This window comes from Bombina bombina, chromosome 8 (assembly GCF_027579735.1).
Source record: "Bombina bombina isolate aBomBom1 chromosome 8, aBomBom1.pri, whole genome shotgun sequence".
Classification (NCBI taxonomy): Eukaryota; Metazoa; Chordata; class Amphibia; order Anura; family Bombinatoridae; genus Bombina; species Bombina bombina.
Genome location: NC_069506.1, coordinates 217,731,791 through 217,753,021, shown reverse-complemented (window position 1 = coordinate 217,753,021; position 21,231 = coordinate 217,731,791). Strand labels below are relative to the sequence as shown.

The following is a 21,231-nucleotide window of genomic DNA, read 5'->3' as shown; positions in this document are numbered from 1 at the left end:
CATTTATTTCCCCTTTAGAAACATTCAATAGTCGCTGTGAAATGTATACTGGCTTCCATATTAGATGTTGCCTCCATAATTGTGGGCCATGTGTAGTTTTGCTGCTTTGTGAAGTTTTCTAGATCTTTCTGGAGATGCATATTTTAACCCTTTCTACAGTACATTGTAATAACTTCTTTTTTTTATCACTCTTGATTAGAAAGTGTTTGCACAGTCTCACATGTGGTGCAGAATGAATATACACAATGGTTTTCCTTATAGTACATATAATAAACATCCAAGCCTTTTAACATCTACTGGGTATATAACAGATCCATATTATACATAAGACATTCATGTTAACTCAGAGCACAACATAAATAAGAAAAGTATTTGTAACTGTATTAGTCTTATACTTTAACAACCCTATAGTACCTTTCCTTATATCAAATTACTTAACTAGATATCTTTGCATTTGTTGGTCCATATAATGTACAATCTAGAGGGGGTAGAAGAGATTAAATGACTATGTCTGTTTAATGGGACATGAATCCCGAAATTCATTCATTTATTTAATTAGAGCAGTGATGGCTAAACTTGGCACCCATGGTGTTTTTCTGAACTACATTTTAGCTAGACTACAGAGTGATTAAGCATCATAAGAAATGTAGTTTCAAAACATCTGGGGTGCCAAGGTTAGCCATTACTGAGAATAGAACATATTTTCTTTCTAATTTTTGTGAGAGTCTCTTACCTTACTCTTGGGGAAAAACTTCACCTGGCCATCAGGAGGCGGCAAGGACACCCCACACCAGAGCTTAAGGTATTCCTCCTACTTCCCTCTCTCTTGCCTCATCAAGGACAGTTCCTTGAAGAGATGGATGAGGTTGGGTACTTAAAGCCACTGGTGTAGTTTGGACGTTCCCAAGCCTCCTCCAGCTAGAAAGTGTAAGTTTTCCCAAGACCAGTCCCAATTGTCAGTGCCCAAAAAAGGGACTTAGTTAGTCCAGCTAAGGGGGCTCTTGGAGTTTATACATTGTTCAGCGAAGACTTCTCTGAGTCCGCTGATTTGAGCTCTGACACTCAGATTTGATTGTACAGAGGTTTGTGCACAGCTTGGCATGCAGCATATTTCTGGGTCTTTCATGCTGTGTCATAGACTTTCTGGGATCCATACCCATCTCATGGAGAAGCGTTTGGGACTGTTTTTTACTAGCACCCAGAACTGATATAATTTTCTCTTTTAAGTTCCACTAGCGGTTAAGGTTGTAGCAGCGCTACTTTGACTGTTACAGATGGCCGTGTCTTAGGCTATAGCAGCTTTCCCACCTCCAAGTAAACGCAAATCTACAAACACTTGGAGTTAGATTCTTCCTCTTGGGGTCTTACTCCAGCCCAATTAGCCTTAGATTCTGAGGTAGACTTAGGGTCAGGATCAGACAAGGAAACTGAGGATATAACATTTCAATTTAAGATGGAACATGTGTTCTTTATTAAAGTAAGTAAGTCTTAAAACTTTAGGCGTACAGGAGTCTAAACCTACTGAGGAAAAGCCTATCCATAAGCTGGATATGATCTTTAGGCCAAAGGCTTAAGCCCCAGATACATTTCAAGTTCCTAAGTTAGTTTCTGAAATTATTGCTAACAAATGGGACAAGCCTGGTGTGCCCTTTACTACTTCCCTTACTTTCAGGAAGCTTTTTCCCATGCCTTCAGCTAATAACTGTGGGGATCTATTCCTAAGGTGGATGTGGGCAATCTCCATGTTAGCCAGGTGAACCACTATCCCCTTGGAGGACAGTACGTCTTTCAAAGATCCTATGGACAGAAAACTAGAGGTTTTCTCAGAAAAGCTTTCTTACAGGGAGGTTTGGTTCAACCAATAGTTGGTATAACTGCAGTGGCGGGAGCTACTTATGCAGTGATTCAAATAATTTTCATTACTGCAAATAATAAAGCCTTAGCCGTCTTGTGTCAAAAGGCTCTTTGGCTAAAAGTCCTTCCTCCGAACGGAGTGGCAGATAATCACCACAGAAGCGAATCTATCTGGTTGGGGACCAGTATTGAAGGGTCAGACAGTTCAGGGGGTTTGGTCCTCACAGGAGGCTTTTCTCTTCATCAATATCCTGGAACTCTGGGCTATCTTCAGAAATCTTCAGTTTTGTCTTAAACTAGCTGCTCTTCCGTTTTTTTTTTTTTTTTTTTGCTTCCAGTCAGACAACAATAACGACTGTAGCCTATATAAAACCATCAAGGGGGCACACAAAGCTCTTTAGTGATGCAAAAAGTCTTGCATATCCTGAAATGGGCAGAGACATCAGAGTGTCATTTCTGCAATTCATATTTCAGGTGTGGACGGTTGGGAACTGGATTACCTAAATAGTCTTTTCATCCGGGAGAATGGTCCCTCAATCAGGAAATTTTCAACAGGTTGTTTGATCACTGGGGATGGCCGAAAATGGACTAAATGGCATTTCACTTAAATAAACGTTCTTAGTACGGATTGAGAAGTCCCAAGGCTGAGCTGGAGAATGCCTTGACAGCTCCATGGAAGTACAAATTAGTTGACATCTTTCCTCCAATTTGTTTTTCTTCCAAGGGTGGTCAGTTGCCTAAAGCAATATAGGACTCCAGGCACGCAGGGCCTGGTATGCAGACCTGGTAAGGATGTCCAGTGCTACCCCATGGTGTCTATAACAACGCCCTTGTTTGTTGAAGCAAGACCTGTACTTTCATCAAAATATGCAGTCTCTCAGCTGTATGGAGATTAAACAGCTGATTCTTTCTCAGAGGGGATTCTCAGACTCTCAATCATTGAGACTTTGATTCAATCTCGTAAACCAGTTATAAGAATTATTTTACTACAAGCTGTGGGAGCTCCCCAAGTACAGGTACAGGTCATGTTGCACAGTGAGTAATCAGTGTACTTACTCTGGAAAACGGTAGACTGAATAAGAACTACAATTTAGTGTCACTAAATAGTGAGCCCTAGTGGCTTTGCAAGCATAACTAGCTGTGTGAGTGCCGCTCCAAGTCTCGCGCAGTGCTCACATCCAAGCATGGCTGTCTATATGGAGAGTGTAGGAACTGCACATTGAGATTAGAGTATGATACAGGGAGCAGCACCGATACTGGATATACACTCCAGCATATCTTCTCTGCTTGCAGGTAACGTGGGTCGCAGCGGTAACATGGGGGCAAGACAATGCTAGGACGGATATGAGGGGCTACTTTTAGTAGTTTGCTGGAGGGATGGAGGCATCGCTTGGAGTTTCAATTTAGCTATTTTTTTAGCCAGAGGATTTCTCCTCACATCAATCACTGCTCCAGTGAGTTAACCTTGTGTCTGCATGATAAGCCATGTCATCCTGGCAGCTGATAAAATGGTAATAAGACTCGACCCCAGTTACCTACCCAAAGGGAAATTGATGAGAAGGGAGGAGAACAAACCATAGTAAACAATCACCCTAGTGAATGTAAAAAAATTATTAGATGGAGTATCTATGTATTTAAAGCATACATGAACATAAAACTGTAACCACAAAACAGCCTGTCTGAACTCTCTTGGACAAGAATAACATGTAAAACTCTCTGCAGATCTAAACAAAACAGGTACCTCTGTTTATATGAACCTATTTAACTAAATTCAATATTTTAAAGTAAAAGATGTGAGTCCATAATATATATATGTCTAGGGGGTGACCACCCAGCCCCCTAAAATCATCAAATATGGTTACTATGTTAATCCCACTCTAACTCTCAGAAACTTAAAAGCAGTTTGATTAAAGTCTACAGCAGTAAGGAAATTATCCAGATCGTGTCAAGTGGAGTCCTACAGGCTACATAACAGTTAGAATAGTGAAGTACACAGTCATATGGGAAATAGGGCTTCAGAAATGACCTGTAAAGCATTATGAATATAAGAAAGGGTAGTACTATGAGGACCTTTCTTGACACGCTTAGTGCTTTTTTTTTTTTATTACAACAATGAAACAGACTGTTTTTATATGCCTTTTTTTTAAAAGAAGAAAATCTACCATTGCAAATCTTATCTGATGCTACATTTTACATATGTCCAACTAGGTTTCAATAGGATAAAAAATGCTTTGTGTGTTTTCTATAAATGTGTTTGTAAGTTGAAAAGTATGTGACTTCTAATAAACACTCTTATTCAGAACCACACTTGGCATTCAACAACCCTATGGCAGCTGATATTAAGAACTGTTAATATTTCACTAAATTATAAATCATTTGTATTGAATGACATATGGACCTATGGTCTTCAATGATAAGTTAGTGTAACATAAAATAAGTGCCAACTTTGTTTAACAGATGTGTTCTACACGTTCTCCATACCCTAGTCAGAAGGGAGGTTTTGGAGGAGGAGACTCTTCTGTATTCCCAGCCCCACCTCACAGTGAGGCTCCCACATGTCCTTCTTCTCGAGCCTGTCCGCCTCTTCCTGGCTCCTATCGTCCACAGCGTACTGCTAGCGAGGACATGACAAGTGATGAGGAGAGAATGGTCATCTGTGAGGATGAAGGAGATGATGATGTTATTGGTGAGTTTACAATACACTGCTTCATATGTAGTCTGTGTTTACTTCTCATGTTAAAGGGACAATATACTCCAGAATTGTTGTTGTTTGTTTTAAAAGATAAATAATCCCTTTATTACCCATTTCCCATTTGTGCATAACCAACACTGTTATGTTAATATTTTTCTTTTTCAAGATACGATGAGTCCACTTGTGGGATATCGCCTCCTGGTCAGCAGGAGGAGGCAAAGAGCACCACAGCAAAGCTGTATAAATAGCTCCTCCCTTCCCTCCCAACCCAGTCATTCTCTTTGCCTGTGTTAGTTAGATAGGAGATGGCAAAGTGAGGTGTTAGTAAAGATTCTTCAATCAAGTGTTTTTTATTTTTTAAGTGGTGCCTTTGAGTGCTACTTTGTGCTAGGGTGTAGCCTAGACCAGATCAGTCTCTTCAGAAAAAAAGAGAAGCATTTGGTGGCTTTAAAGCAATGGGAACTTGTGGGACATAATTCTCACTACGCCTCCCATATACTGTTGCTGCCCTACTCAGGAAAAATCTGAGGGATCTTACTCAGTATTTTCCTTTGTTATCCTCAGGTCCATGTGAGCAGTAGGACTTCACACGCCTGGGAACTGCCTTTGCTGTCGGCAGATGGGAGGTAAGTGCCATTTGTTATTCCTGGGCTTCAGAAGATAGAAAAGGGCTCAGAAGACATTGGCCACTTAATTTGTGAATAACAGCCCTTAGGGAAAGAGAAGGGGCTCTTTATTCAGGTATGTTTTTTTCTCCTTTCATGGGAGAGACTTCTAGACAGCTCATGTAATGGACAGTGAGGCATTCTACTTATGGGATCTGTAGAAAGACCTTATCTCCCGGCGGTTACATATTGCCGCCCGGGAGATGTCTGTGTTAATGTTTTTGCAACTAAGGGGATGCTTGGCACACTCAGTAAAGCGCAGTAACACACTGAAATTGGTTTGGATTCCCCTTGTCAATATCATCTCCCGGCGGTTTCATAAAAAGAGAGCAAGCTGACCGGGAGATGTCTGTTAATGTTTTTGCTAATAAGGGGATGCATGGCGCACTCAGTAAAGCGCAATAACACACTGAAATTGGTTCGGATTCCCCTTGTCAATATCATCTCCCGGAGGTTTCATAAAAAGAGAGCATACCGACCGGGAGATGACTGTGCGTGAAAAACTACTATTTCCCTATGCTTCTGGATATAGAAACTAAAGGGTTATTTGGGCGCCTTTTTATTTCTTTGGAAAAAGGAACAGGCTCGCTTCTGGGGCACTTTGTTACATCTCCCGGTGGTTAAACATGGCGGCCGGGAGATGACTGTATGTTTGAGAGTACATACGCCCATGACGGGCGGTCCTTGGGGACGCACTTTGCATTTGCACGCCTTATTTATCTCCCGGCTTTTCAATATATTTAGAATGATGCCGGGAGATACCTGTTGTGGCAATGTCCGTGAAGGGTGGTATTTGAGAGGCAATGTTTTTGTGCGCGTGGCTTTCTTATCTCCCGGCGGTTCACTAACGTGCCGCCCAGGAGATGTCTGTCGTGTCACCGTTCACGATGGGCGGTCCTTGGAGAAATGCCATTTGCATGGCTCACTCAGTATCTCTCCCGGCGGTTCTTTATTTCTAAATACTTCGACTGGGAGTTATGTTAGATACATTCATGAGTGTCCTGTTTTTTCCCTCATCTATAACAAAATGGAGGGGTCCAAAGACATATATTTTAATATATTGTGGGATTACTAGCCGACAGAAATGAGTCTGATTGTGACTTAATTTTCCCTTTTGCGGTGGGGTTCCAGTTCAGAACATCATATTCAGAGACGATACTGCTGAGGGGTGTTCTGATCTAGCAAAAAATCTGCCAATTTTTTTTTTTATTTTTTTTTTGCTGGATTTTGAAGGAAAATTTTATTCTTTTTTAAAAAAAATTAAAGAAACAGTCACGTATTTTCTTATGTTAATTTTGGATTTAATTACTCCTCCTAAGGCTATGGCTGTTAGGAGTCCTGTAACACCACTTAAATCCATGCCACTAATGCTCTGCGGTTCCTTGCATAGACTTTGCTTTTGATGAACATAGCAATGTCTAGTTGCAGCAGTTTTTGTTATTGGATTGTTTCTACATGACAGAAATAAATCGTTCTTTTAAAATTTAAAGAGACAGTACCATTTTTCTGTGTAATTCTTCTTTACCGAATTGTGGCTGTTTTTGTTTGTTCCATCACACTTTGTGACGTAGGATGGTACAAACTCTCACCAGAATGAGTTTCTTTAAGACTTAAAGGTACAGTAGTGTCTTGTTCTGGGTACATTATATTAAATGTATTTCTGCGGTTTTCTTTGTTAGTTCATCCTTTATGACTGAGGATGAAACTAACGCACTCAAGCATGGAGTTGATTTTCAGAATTAAAAAGAAACAGTATCGTTTCCTATGTTCAAATTAGTTTTTTCTTTTTGAACCTGTTCCCTTTTCGGCGATTGCTTTTTGGGTGTCTGTTAACAAATTGCCACATATTTCTTCTATAGTATTCCACTCGAAATTTTATGGCCCACATGCAGTGTTCTGCCTGTCCTTCACACTCCACTCTGGGTTATGATGCGTTCTATGTTTTTACATAGGGTTTAGCATTGATGGAAGAATTGCTATTCTACTGGTTTCTCCACGTTGCTGAGAATTTCCGTTTCAGATGGTATTGGTGTCTTGGGGCTCTCTATATTTACAAGACAGGATAGTCCTAATGGGCTATATTTAGTTATGGGACAGACACCAGGGTTTACCATGACAACCATCTGTGTACTTTGCTGCCATCACTGGTGTGGCGGCATATTGGCTAATTCTTTTTTATTTCACTTTCTTCCCTTCCAGTTATCAAACTGGGAGCGTAGGTGGCTCTGTTCCAACTCTTGGTACCTTTATGGTTAGAGCCTTGTTTTTATGGCTATGTGTTCTATGACCAAGAGTTTGGTGAACACAGCCTGCTGTTGAATCAAAGACAGCATGGGGAACATGCTCCGGTCCGGAATTGGATCTTGTAAGGGGCCGGCTTCCGTTTTCGTTCTAGTTTGGTTTAGAGGCAGTTTCTGTTTTCTAATTTGTCTTAGGATCAGACAAAGGGAGAAATGTCCTTACGCTGCGTAGGAGACCTCTCAGGCCTGGGAGTGATTGCTCCAGTTCTAATATTGGTACAGGTCCTGGGGTTACTGATCGGGTTATGGTTCCCGATGAAAGGTATCTTCAGCCCTTTTTTTGAAGAAGGGTACTGTCCTTCAAGGTGGGCACTATTGATTTGTTCCATTTTTCCCTTAATCCTGGAAGATCAGCGGTGGCTTAGGGGTCAAGTACCTGTGCCGTTCACGAGATTCGTCTCAAGTTCTAGGGTTTGCCTTTATGGACCGACACTTCCCGTACGTGGTTTTTCTTACAGCAAGCAAGTTTCCATGGACATGGTATTCTTATTCCCGTGAATCCACTGGTGAAAAGTGACTTTGGAAAGATGTTCCTTTTTGTCTCAAGCACAAGGGTAGCTTTTTGGGAATCATTACAGATTCCACATCACTTCGGATTTTCTGACTGAGGTCAGGAAATAAAGGTCTCTCATTACTGGTCTGGGCCTTCAGCCCACTTTTCGACCTTCAGTGGCTCAGTACATAGTGGTATTCAGGCTGATGGTGACGGACTGGACGTTAGCTGGACAGATAGTTCAGCATACTAAGGCACTGTGGTGTTCTGTGAAAACCCGAGGGTTGCAGGTTCAATCCCCGGTGAGGTCCATTCAACCTTTCATCCTTTAGGGGTTGATGAAATGAGCAGCATCTTGTGACACTTAACTTTATTTTTATTTGTTCCACCTCAGACCTATGCGGTTGAGCATACCCAGGCTATGGAACGGAGACTATGTTAACTTATCTCCTCAATTAACTTTGACGCAGGAGACAAGGTACTCTTTTCTATGGTGGTTGTCTCTGGATCACCTGTCCCAGGGTACTTGATTTAGCAGAGTGAGGGTTCCAGCTGAGTCTGTTCTACGATTCCTACGACTGAGAGCGAGCTTCAAGTCTTTTCTGTTCTGGCCTCAGTCGGCTTCGGCCCAGTTTTCATTCTTGGTGTCAGCGATCCTTATCCCAGGGGGGTCACTTGGGAAGCGGATTTTCTGAATAGACAGTCTTTTTCATCCGGGTGAGTAGGATTTCCATCCGGGAGTATCTCCTTCCTGATTATCAAATGGGGTCGGCCAGAGTTGGATATCATGGCATCTTGTCAGAATGCCTAGTTTTCAGGATACGGGTCTGGGTCCGAGGGTCCCAGTTCAAGCTGATATCTGCCTTAGCGTTTATTCGGTCTTTCAGCCTAGGTTCTTTCTCCCCCGTTTGTGTTTTTTTGCCGGGGGTTTGTTTCCGATGAGATAGGAGAAGGCATCGGTGCCTCTCCCCGCTTCTGCATGGTCTCGCAGGATTTGGTGTGCTACACTGCTGACCATGTCATCTCTGTTACCTTGGACTCTTCCGTTTAGGAGGAATCTCTTCTTCGGGGTCCATTTCTTCTCCCTACTCTAGTTTCTTTGAAGCTGATTGCTTGGGGATTGGATGTTTGATCTATGCTAGCGAGGTTCTTTGATTCGATCATAGATACCTTAATCCAGGCATGTAAGCCTGTTCTAGGAAGTTTTGCCATAAGATATGGCGTACGTATCTTTATTGGTGGGGATCCATGGCTTACTCATGGAGTAGGGTAAGGATTACCAGAATTTTGTCCTTTCTCCAAGAAGAATTGGAGAAGGGATTATACGTTAGTTCCCTGAAGGGACAGTTTTTTAACGTCAGGCAGATGTTCCAGATATACAGTTCTTTTGTCAGGTTATGACTAGAATACGGCCTGTATTTAGACCTATTACTCCTCCTTGGAGTTTAAATTTAGTTTTTAGAGTTCTTCAAGGGGTTCCGTTTGTTTTCCATAGATATTAAGTTCTTATCTTGGAATGTTTTATTTTTGGTTGTTTTTTTTCTGCTCGAAGAGTATCAGAGCTTTCAGCATTTAATATATTTTCCTTATCTTATTTCTCATGCGGATAAGGTGGTGGTGTGTACTAAACCAGGGTTTCTTCCTAAGGTTGTTTCAGTTCTGCACGTTCATCAGGAATTGTGGTCCCATCTTTGTGTCCTAATCCTTCTTCTCAGAGGGAACATCTGTTTCATGATTTCGGTGTGGTTCGTGCTTTATAGTTATACTTGCAAGCTACTAAGGACTTTCATTTCTCACCTTCTTTGTTTGTGATTTTTTTGGGGGAAATGTAGGGGTCAGAAAGCTTGCTTTCTTTCTTTCTCTCTTTTTCTTTCTCTCTCTTTCTTTCTTTCTTTCTTTCTTTCTTTCTTTCTTTCTCTTTTTCTTTCTTTCTTCTCATTCCACTAGGACTGTGGCTTCCTCTTGGGCGTTCAAACATGATGCTTCTGTTAAACAGATTTGCAAGGCTGCGACTTCGTCGTTGCTCTCACTTTTTTTCAAAATTTTACTAATTTGATACGTTTGCCTCAAATGTGAGGCTGCTTTTTGGGGGAAAGTTCTTCAAGCAGTTGTGCCTTCTATTTGGGTTCCCTGTCTTCTCCCTCCCGTTTCATCCGTGTACTATAGCTTTGGAATTGTATCCCACAAGTAAGGATGAAATCCGTGGACTCGTCGTATCTTGAACAAGAAAAGGAAATTTATGCTTACCTGATAAATTTAATTCTTTTTCGATACGATGAGTCCACGGCCTGCCCTGTTCTCTGACGCAGGTTATTAATTTTTTGTTAAACTTCAGACACCTCTGCACCTTGGCTTTTCCTTTCTCTTCCTAACTTCGGTCGAATGACTGGTTTGGGAGGGAAGGAGCTATTTATACAGCTTTGCTGTGGTGCTCTTTGCCTCCTCCTGCTGACCAGGAGGCAATATCCCACAAGTAAGGATGAAATCCGTGGACTCATCGTATCGAAAAATAAATACATTTATCAGGTAAGCATAAATTTCCTTTTTTACCTCTGTGATTACCTTGTATTTAAGCCTCTGCAGACTGCCCTTTTATTTCAGTTCTTTTGTCAGACCTACTTTTTAGCCAATCAGCGCTGACACATAAATAACTCCACGGGAGTGAGGACATTGTTATCTATATTGCACACATGTACTATCGCTGTCTAGCAGTGAAAAACCTGTCAAAATGTCCTTCGATAAGAAGCAGCCTTCAAGGGCTTAGAAATTAGCATATGTGCCTACCTAGGTTTAGCTTTCAACAAAGAATAGCAAGAGAACAAAGCAAATTTGATGATAAAAGGAAAGTTGTTTAAACTTTCATGATTCAGATAGGGCATGCAATTTTAAATTTGACTAGACTGCCCCTTTAAAAATGAATGTCCATATTCTACTTGGGAAAAGAATGGTATTGTGTTGGGTAGCAAAGTATGATGGTAAAAAAATATTGTTGTTTTGATTGCTTTTGTTTCATAGAGTAAAAAAAAATGTAGTGATATTACATTCACGTTACATGAAAAAATTAGGAAATTAATGTGAAGATGCTTTTGTTGCACATACAGCAAATATGAACGGGGATTTGCATAAAATATAATTTAACTGTGTTTCCCTATAAAGCTTACTGTTATATTTATAATTTTAAAACCCTACACAAAGGAAAACACTTAAATTACAGGTAGCCCTCAGTTTACGCCGGGGTTAGGTTCCAGAAGGAATGGCTGTAAATCGAAACCGTTGTAAATTTAAACCCAGTTTATAATGTAAGTCAATGGGAAGTGAGGGTGTTGGGTTCCAGGCCCCTCTCAAAATTGTCATAAATATCACCTAATACATTATTTTTTAAGCTTTGAAATGAAGATTTTAAATGCTAAACAGCATTATAAACTTAATAAAATAATCACACAACACAGACTTCACTTGCATTTTTCTGCAAACAGTTCTTTCTATGCATTCCAATCTGGACTGATTTATAGACGGGAAGATCTTGTTCCGTTGAAATCTGCTCGATAGCTCAGGTCTGGTTAAACTGATTAATTTCAGCTTGCTTGGCTTTGCTGCAACACAGGCAGCTCCACCTACTGGCTATTTTAATCAATGCACTGCTTCTCAATGCTTTTCAATAGCAGTCACATGACTGGAAAAAAAGGTTGTTATTCTGAAACGGTGTAAATTGAACCGTTGTAAACCGAGGGCCACCTGTATACAATATTCATAACATTTCTTTCACTGTGTTTTTGTTATCAATGCATGTTCTGACTTTTTTTTTCAATATTTATATACAGCTGATGATGGATTTACTGACATTGACCTTAAGTGTAAAGAGCGTGTGACTGACAGTGACAGCGAGGGTGCATCAGGAGATGAGGCTGAGAACAAGGTGAGCATCCCCACCTAGAGAGAATACATTGTGTCTATAGTTCTATTTCTTGAGTAGAATAGCCATATACAGTTTAACGGGAAAATTATCCATATGATTTTTATTTTTATTAAATAAATACTGTGTATTGTGTTTTTTTTTTTTTGGTTTTTTTAAACTTTCCTATACTTTTTTTTTTATTTTTACTGCCCAGCATATTGAACAATATCTTAGAACCATGTTAATACTGGTAAGTATCTTTCTGACTAGTAGTAGGTTGAAACTGCTACATATCTACTCTCCTTTCCACCTTGAGTTAATTATGTTCCTGCCTTTGTGCAGTCTGATTAAAAATATAAAAAAAAAGTAAGACAACCGATTGTACACAGATTAAAAAAAGAAGGGTTGACCCTTCTTGTTAAAGAGTGACTGCTGCAACAGTGCCAATGACCCCAATACATAAGATCCCTTAAAACCTGAGAGGTGTATTCATGTATTTGTGGGATGTGGTTGACTGTCATTGTGTACCCTCCTGCTTGTTAATCTCATTCAGCACAATCCTGCAGAAAATATTAATGTATGGGGTTCTCCAGCTTGTTGCTGGTCAGCATAGTTTCCAGTCTGCTGATTCCTGTTGGGTATCTAGTTGTATGTTCCTTTTATGTGTGTTAATTGTGAGAATGCTAGGCCTATCTATATATATATATATATATATATATATATATATATATATATATATATATATATATATATATGTATGCCACTGTGGTTTTCTATTGCATCTTTTATAGTTTTTGGCTACTTGTTTGCGTACACTTTTTTTTTGTATCTCTCTCAAGTGTATGGTACATATAATAAGAGTATGCAAATCCATTGTAGTAGTTTTATTCTGTGCTACTAACCATAGCAGGTTTACATTATGTATTCTTTTTCTTATGAACTTTAACAAATCATAAGTTTTTTTTCTACTCTTTAGTTTATCCAACTGTTGTTTTGCCAGGTGCCTCCACAACGTGTCTTCTCCCCGGTGATAAGATCCTCATCCCAGTCTGGGACATATACCGTTTCTGCAGAAGATATGAAATCGGACAGATCCCCAAACACTGCTCAGTCACCAAAACCAAGAGAACATCTACAGGCCACCTACCCTCATGGATATCCCCCATTACCCCCTGCAAAACCGCCTCCTCGGTCTCCTATACAGCATTCTGTCAAGCGGCCCACAGAAGTGCGCTTTACCATGGTGGACCCCAGTGCTGGCTACAAGAGGAAGCGCAGCATAGACAGCAGTGGGCAGAAAGGCCCAATAGAGGGTGGATCTACTGGCTTTCAGTATACAGCTCAGTCTGTTATCTCCTCAGGTTCTCCTCAAGCACTAGTCCTCCCAAGCCTACAGAGCACTTACCCCTCTAGCACTTTTTACTCCCCCAGGCCGTTTGAAGGACACAGAGGGACCCCTGATAGTCGCTCCCAAGCTCCAACAGTAGGAACTGTACTGGTGTCTGGGCCTCAGGGTTTTGGAGTCCTGTCTCCTGGACTAAAACCTGCTGTCACTGCAGTCACTAATGTGGTCAGACCAGTCAGTAGTACACCTGTGCCCATTGCTAGTAAGCCACTGCCTGTCAGCAGAAGCAGCAGCATCAGTGAATTGTGTGAGAGTCGAATCCCTGGCTCTCCTGTAGGCTTCGGGGTGGTATATACTCATGACAGAAAGCCAATCCAGCAGCTGGCATCTCCTGTCTCTTCTCCACACCAACATGGCAAGTCAGCTGGGGGATTAGTAACCAACCTGCTTGTAGGGACACCAAATTATGGACAGCCTGCACCTAGCACTGGAAGTGGAACTGCTCCTGTCACTGCTCTTCAGTTCATTACTCAGAATCCTGCAGGAAGTCCAAATGGTGCAGTACCTTTGGGAATTATACAGCAACCACAGCTGCTCCCTGCGACAGCAGGCAAAAGGGGAAATATTACCCAGGTGCAATATATCCTTCCTACAATCCCTCAGCAGCTCTCAGGAGGCACAGCTGCGAGCATCCACTTCACGCTCCCGCCTGCAAGTGCCAAAGTCATTGCCACCCCTCAGGCTCTTCCAATTGTTCAACCTGGCCCTGCTGCTAGCCCCTCTTTGGGTATTGTGTCAGCTACCGGCAAAGGTTGGTGACTGTGCTGCAACTGACATTCCTTTTCTTTTCTATCTTTGTGTGTTTCTCTTCCCTTTTCCTTATTTACATATTTTTTTCTTTTTCTTTTACAGCTCAGTCTGTCTCTCCTGCTCCTTCTCCAGGGAGCACTACACAGTTCCTTTCCAGTCAGGGGCTTCTCTCTCCCAGTACTCAGGTCCAGGGAAAGATGCTTGTTCCCATGACTACACCACACGTTACAGTGAGGACTGGCCCCACGCAACTACCACTAGTTACCCCTTCTTTTCCTGTGCAGAATGGGGCCCAGCCCACCAACAAGGTAGACCGCATTTGTGAACATGTTCTGTGGCATTTTTTTTCTCTCTTACATTATTTGCATCTTCTAATTTTTGGATGATATTTTTCAGATAATACAGATCACTCCAATGCCCGTAGTGCAGCCACAGGGTGCTACCCAGAGTGCCTTAGTTTCCCCTGGCAATTCCACACTCCAAAGCGCCATCCCTGTTACCATGGCTACAGCAACAGTCATGACGGCTACTACACAGCCGCAGAAAGTTTTATTGCCACCATCTACCAGGTAACCACATTCACAGTTGCAAATACATTATACCAAATCCAAAGAGATGGCTCCAAAATAAGTGTTAGCTGGCCAAGAAGAATTCTAGTAATTACAAAGAAAACTATGGCACTACTGCAACGGTTATAGGGAACCTATTATGTCTATATAAATTCCAATCTTGGAGTAGAATAACAATCTACACCTATGGTTTCTAATATGTTATATTGATGCGGTGTACTGTGAACAATTTCCCTAAAGCAGTACAAGACTGCAAAAAATGTACAACTTCAAGCCCTCAAATTCCCTAAGCCTTATAATCTAGACTTTAAAAGTACAAGCGTATCCAGTTATGCTCTAACGGAACTGATCTATATAGAAACAGGATCGCTATTAAAAACTACCTATGTTGAACGATATGTGTAGAACTGGAGGAATTAGTATTAACCTCCTTTATTATTGTGCATATACAATTTAAATACAGGCATTTATGATAACGCAAAATACCAAAAGATGCATGAGATGTGGCGATTCTGCTAAGTTACTATTTACAAAGGTCTAAGTTTCTGGTAATGACTCGCAAACCGGATATGTACATTTTCTTTGACCCATTTGTGCCAAGCTTTTCTATATAAGGTGGGCTATACATCTCTAGAAAACATATAGTTAAAACCAGCAACTGCTGACGGTAAAGTACCTGATAGGATGAGATCAATATATCTGATATTTAGATTCAATCTTACTGCAGCAGCTTGACTATTTATCTAGAAACATAAATTTGTGTATATTGTGCGAACGTTTATATCACAGCACACTGTGGCAGTGAACCTGGTTACTCTGTAATTAAATAGGCTTATACACAGTATAAGGGATTAATTAAAAAAAACTTGCATATGTTGTGTGACAGTTTTTATTTAAACTTACGGCAGCGCGAAATAAGGTCACTGTGCAATAACAAAAAAAATAGTATAAAACTATATACAGGTAGCCCTCAGTTTACGCCGGGGTTAGGTTCCAGGAGGAATGGTTGTAAATCGAAACTGTTGTAAATTGAAACCCAGTTTATAATGTAAGTCAATGGGAAGTGAGGGAGTTGGGTTCAAGGCCCCTCTCTAAATTGTCATAAGTAACACCTAATACATTATATTTAAAGGCTTGAAATTAAGATTTTAAATGCTAAACAGCATTATAAACCTAATAATATAGATTGTATCATCAAACTAAGTTTAATGAAAAAAACATTTGCTAAACATCACCTAATAAAATAATTACACAACTGATTGCATCATCATCAAACTAAGTTTAATGAACAAAAACGTTTTTTACTTGCATTTTGTCTGCAAACAGTTCTCTGCATTGTTAGCATGTTGGATAATATTGGTTCTGCAGCTATTCTATGCATTTCAAACTGCAGTGATCAATAAGCAGTTGGGCACCCTCACCTCAAGCAGCTGGACAGGAAGATAATAGGGAAGTGGCTGCAAGATCTTGCTTGATAGCTCTGGTCTGATCTATGTACACCGGTCAATTTCAGGCTGTTAAACTTGAACCGGTGTAAACCGAGGGCCACCTTTATGTATGTATGTGTGTGTGTGTACAGGGAGTGCAGAATTATTAGGCAAGTTGTATTTTTGAGGATTAATTTTATTAATGAACAACAACCATGTTCTCAATGAACCCAAAAAACTCATTAATATCAAAGCTGAATATTTTTGGAAGTAGTTTTTAGTTTGTTTTTAGTTTTAGCTATTTTAGCGGGATATCTGTGTGTGCAGGTGACTATTACTGTGCATAATTATTAGGCAACTTAACAAAAAACAAATATATACCCATTTCAATTATTTATTTTTACCAGTGAAATCAATATAACATCTCAACATTCACAAATATACATTTCTGACATTCAAAAACAAAACAAAAACAAATCAGTGACCAATATAGCCACCTTTCTTTGCAAGGACACTCAAAAGCCTGCCATCCATGGATTCTGTCAGTGTTTTGATCTGTTCACCATCAACATTGCGTGCAGCAGCAACCACAGCCTCCCAGACACTGTTCAGAGAGGTGTACTGTTTTCCCTCCTTGTAAATCTCACATTTGATGATGGACCACAGGTTCTCAATGGGGTTCAGATCAGGTGAACAAGGAGGCCATGTCATTAGATTTTCTTCTTTTATACCCTTTCTTGCCAGCCACGCTGTGGAGTACTTGGACACGTGTGATGGAGCATTGTCCTGCATGAAAATTATGTTTTTCTTGAAGGATGTAGACTTCTTCCTGTACCACTGCTTGAAGAAGGTGTCTTCCAGAAACTGGCAGTAGGACTGGGAGTTGAGCTTGACTCCATCCTCAACCTGAAAAGGCCCCACAAGCTCATCTTTGATGATACCAGCCCAAACCAGTACTCCACCTCCACCTTGCTGGCGTCTGAGTCGGACTGGAGCTCTCTGCCCTTTACCAATCCAGCCACGGGCCCATCCATCTGGCCCATCAAGACTCACTCTCATTTCATCAGTCCATAAAACCTTAGAAAAATCAGTCTTGAGATATTTCTTGGCCCAGTCTTGACGTTTCAGCTTGTGTGTCTTGTTCAGTGGTGGTCGTCTTTCAGCCTTTCTTACCTTGGCCATGTCTCTGAGTATTGCCCACCTTGTGCTTTTGGGCACTCCAGTGATGTTGCAGCTCTGAAATATGGCCAAACTGGTGGCAAGTGGCATCTTGGCAGCTGCACGCTTGACTTTTCTCAGTTCATGGGCAGTTATTTTGCGCCTTGGTTTTTCCACACGCTTCTTGCGACCCTGTTGACTATTTTGAATGAAACGCTTGATTGTTCGATGATCACGCTTCAGAAGCTTTGCAATTTTAAGAGTGCTGCATCCCTCTGCAAGATATCTCACTATTTTTGACTTTTCTGAGCCTGTCAAGTCCTTCTTTTGACCCATTTTGCCAAAGGAAAGGAAGTTGCCTAATAATTATGCACACCTGATATAGGGTGTTGATGTCATTAGACCACACCCCTTCTCATTACAGAGATGCACATCACCTAATATGCTTAATTGGTAGTAGGCTTTCGAGCCTATACAGCTTAGAGTAAGACAACATGCATAAAGAGGATGATGTGGTCAAAATACTCATTTGCCTAATAATTCAGCACTCCCTGTATATATATATATATATATCTATATATATCTATATCTATAGATATATATATATATATATATATATATATGTATTATGTGTGTGTGTGTTATGATGTTGCTATGATTTAGATTTACTGCAACAAAAAACCTGGCCAATGAGTCACCTAATCAATTGCAGCATACACACAGACTGCAAATACTAGAAGGGGGAAGACTTGGAGTACAGGTAGTTGGATTAAAACGTTATTACAGCAGCCCCATGATCTATTATATACACATATATACAGTAAATATATCCTGTAGAAGTTCTGATTGAGGCTCATTATGGCAGCATACTGAATTATTACCAAACTCACACAAATATATACAGTATCTCACAAAAGTGAGTACACCCCTCACATTTTTGTAAATATTTTATTATATCTTTTCATGGGACAACACTGAAGAAATGACACTTTGCTACCATGTAAAGTATTGAGTGTACAGCCTGTATAACAGTGTGAATTTGCTGTCCCCTCAAAATAACACACAGCCGTTAATGTCTAAACCGTTGGCAACAAAAGTGAGTACACACCTAAGTAGAAATGTCCAAATTGGGCCCAATTAGCCATTTTCCCTCCCCGGTGTCCTGTGACTCATTAGTGTTACAAGGTCTCAGGTGTGAATTGGGTGCAGGTGTGTTAAATTTGGTGTTATCGCTCTCACACTCACTCATACTGGTCACTGGAAATTCAACATGGCACCTCATGACAAAGAACTCTCTGAGGATTTGAAAAAAGAATTGTTGCTCTACATAAAGATGGTCTAGGCTATAAGAAGATTGCCAAGACCCTGAAACTGAGCTGCAACACAGTGGGCAAGACCATACAGCTGTTTCACAGGACAGGTTCCACTCAGAACAGGCCTCGCCATAGTCGAGTAAAGAAGTTGAGTGGACATGATCAGCGTCATATGCAGAGGTTGTCTTTGGGAAATAGACGTATGAGTGGGGGTGGGGTCAGCCTGTGAGTGCTCAGACCATACGCCGCACACTGAATCAAATTGGTCTGCATGGCTGTCGTCCCAGAAGGAAGCCTCTTCTAAAGATGATGCCCAAGAAAGCCCGCAAACAGTTTGCTGAAGACAAGCAGACTAAGGACATGGATTACTGGAACAATGTCCTGTGGTCAGATGAGACCAAGATAAACTTATTTGGTTCAGATGGTGTCAAGCATGCATGGCGGCAACTAGGTGAGGAGTACAAAGACAAGTGTGTCTTGCCTACAGTCAGGCATGGTGGTGGGAGTGTCATGGTCTGGGTCTGCATGAATGCTGCTGGCACTGGGGAGCTATAGTTCATTGAGGGAACCATGAATGCCAACATGTACTGCGACATACTGAAGCAGAGCATGATCCCCTCCCTTCAGAAACTGGGCCGCAGGGCAGTATTCCAGCATGATAATTACCCCAAACACACCTCCAAGATGACCACTGCCTTGCTAAAGAAGCTAAGGGTAAAGGTGATGGACTGGCCAAGCATGTCTCTAGACCTAAACCCTATTGAGCATCTGTGGGGCATCCTTAAATGGAAGGTGAGGGAGCGCAAGGTCTCTAACATCCACCAGCTCCGTGATGTCTTCATGGAGGAGTGGAAGAGGACTCCAGTGGTAACCTGTGAAGCTCTGGTGAACTCCATGCCCAAGAGGTTTAAGGCAGCGCTGGGTATTAATGGTGGCCACACAATATATTGACACTTTAGGCCCAATTTGGACATTTCCATTTAGGGGTGTACTCACTTGATGCCAATGGTTTAGACATTAACGGCTGTGTTATTTTGAGGGGACAGCAAATTTTACACTGTTTTACAGGCTGTACACTCACTACGCTACATTGTAGCAAAGTGTAATTTCTTCAGTGTTGTCACATGAAAAGATATAATAAAATATTTACAGAAATGTGAGGGGTATACTCACTTTTGTGAGATACTGTATATGCTCACCTTAATATATCTGGCTATTTACATATCTATACATTTTTTATTCCGGTTATATATACAATTATCAATTGCCTAGAAAGTTTAGGGGTATCTTGATAAATAACTATGGAGTAATATCCACATCCTAGGTCAGGGGTCGCCAACCTTTCGGACCTCAGGGACCACCAAACTCACAATTTTGAATACCGTGGACCACTAACATTATTTTTTTTAAAAAAAGGTAAAAACCTCTATAATATTTGTGTGTATGTATATATACTGTACATAACTAGTATAACCAATAGCTAAGTTTACATTATGTATATATTTACACATTTTTAAGAATTATTTTTTGGAATTAAAGTGAAGGTCAATTTCGATGAATTAGTACCCGGGTTTTTAATAATCCTATTAAAAACAAGGGCACTTTAATTAATCAAAATAGACAATTCGCTTGTTTTCTTCAAAAACTTTACCTTTTAATCCTGACATCTGCTGCAGAGATTCCCCCGGCCGTCAGAAGCCTCTTCATACGTCAGAAATGACAAATCCTGCTTCCTCCAATCATGGTTCCCCCCCTCCCCTGGGGGGAATCATGGCCTGAGGCAACGCTATGATTGGAGGAGGCCGGATTCGTCATTTTGAACCCGCAAAGAGGGCTTGTGACAGGCAGAGGAAGCGCTGCAGCGGCTGTCAGGATTAAAAGGTACGTTTTTGAAGAAAACGAGTGTAATGTCAATTTTGATGGATTAAAGTGCCCTTGTTTTTAATATGATTATTAAAAACCGGGCACTAATTCATCGAATTTGACCTTCACTTTAACTAACTGAATGACAGAACTGAGAGAATACTTCCAAGTGCCAACTTTGGAGCTGAAAATAGAGGCAGAAAGTGGGGAAAAAAGAATTATGTTTAAAGGATTCCAAAACTTTCTAATTTTTTGCACCAAAAGACCACAAATATGAAATTTTGCATGTATAAATATTATAACATACCTATTTGCTGCTTGTAACGAAGCTTCTAAACTTGAGAATAATTTTTTATTTTCGGGTATTGCGTCACATCGGACAACCCTCAAATATGGGAGGCGCGGCGATCAGACAAACTTACCAATAGAAATTTAAATTTTTGCATCTCATTATGCAGCGTTTTTCTAACCATGCGCTTGTACGTATCGATTTGTCTACTCACGCATGCGCATATGCGTACAATGACTCTCATTTACCCATACAATTTACCCATAGATTATGCTGGTCTGCATGTTTTCCTGCGGTGACGTCTGTTATGACGAGAAGGTTAAATCGCGCATGCGCATAATGAAGAAAATACGCCATCTTGATAACTGGAGTTATCGATGTGGATTGGAGGATTAAAAGGTATTGCCGGTCAGTGGGTTTGGAAATCAATAAAAATTTATAACTAAAAAACGGTTAATATATGAAGCGCTATTGTAATTACAAAATGCACATATTTATAGTGATCTGGCTATTGGAGGTCAATTGTTTCATGGGTTTTGTGTCCCTTTAAAAGGACCA

General features: G+C 40.7%; 1 protein-coding gene across 6 annotated transcripts in view; it reads left to right on the top strand.

Annotated features, from left to right (window-relative positions):
* Positions 1-21,231, top strand: part of CIC (capicua transcriptional repressor) — a 368,710-nt gene that overhangs the window by 197,339 nt on the left and 150,140 nt on the right. For all 6 annotated transcript variants that reach the window (XM_053690941.1, XM_053690940.1, XM_053690944.1 and 3 more), the window contains exons 9-13: positions 4,312-4,540; positions 11,826-11,920; positions 12,900-14,055; positions 14,157-14,362; positions 14,451-14,623. In XM_053690941.1, the coding sequence (XP_053546916.1) occupies positions 4,312-4,540; positions 11,826-11,920; positions 12,900-14,055; positions 14,157-14,362; positions 14,451-14,623 (1,859 nt within the window). The remainder of the gene's footprint in view (positions 1-4,311; positions 4,541-11,825; positions 11,921-12,899; positions 14,056-14,156; positions 14,363-14,450; positions 14,624-21,231) is intronic.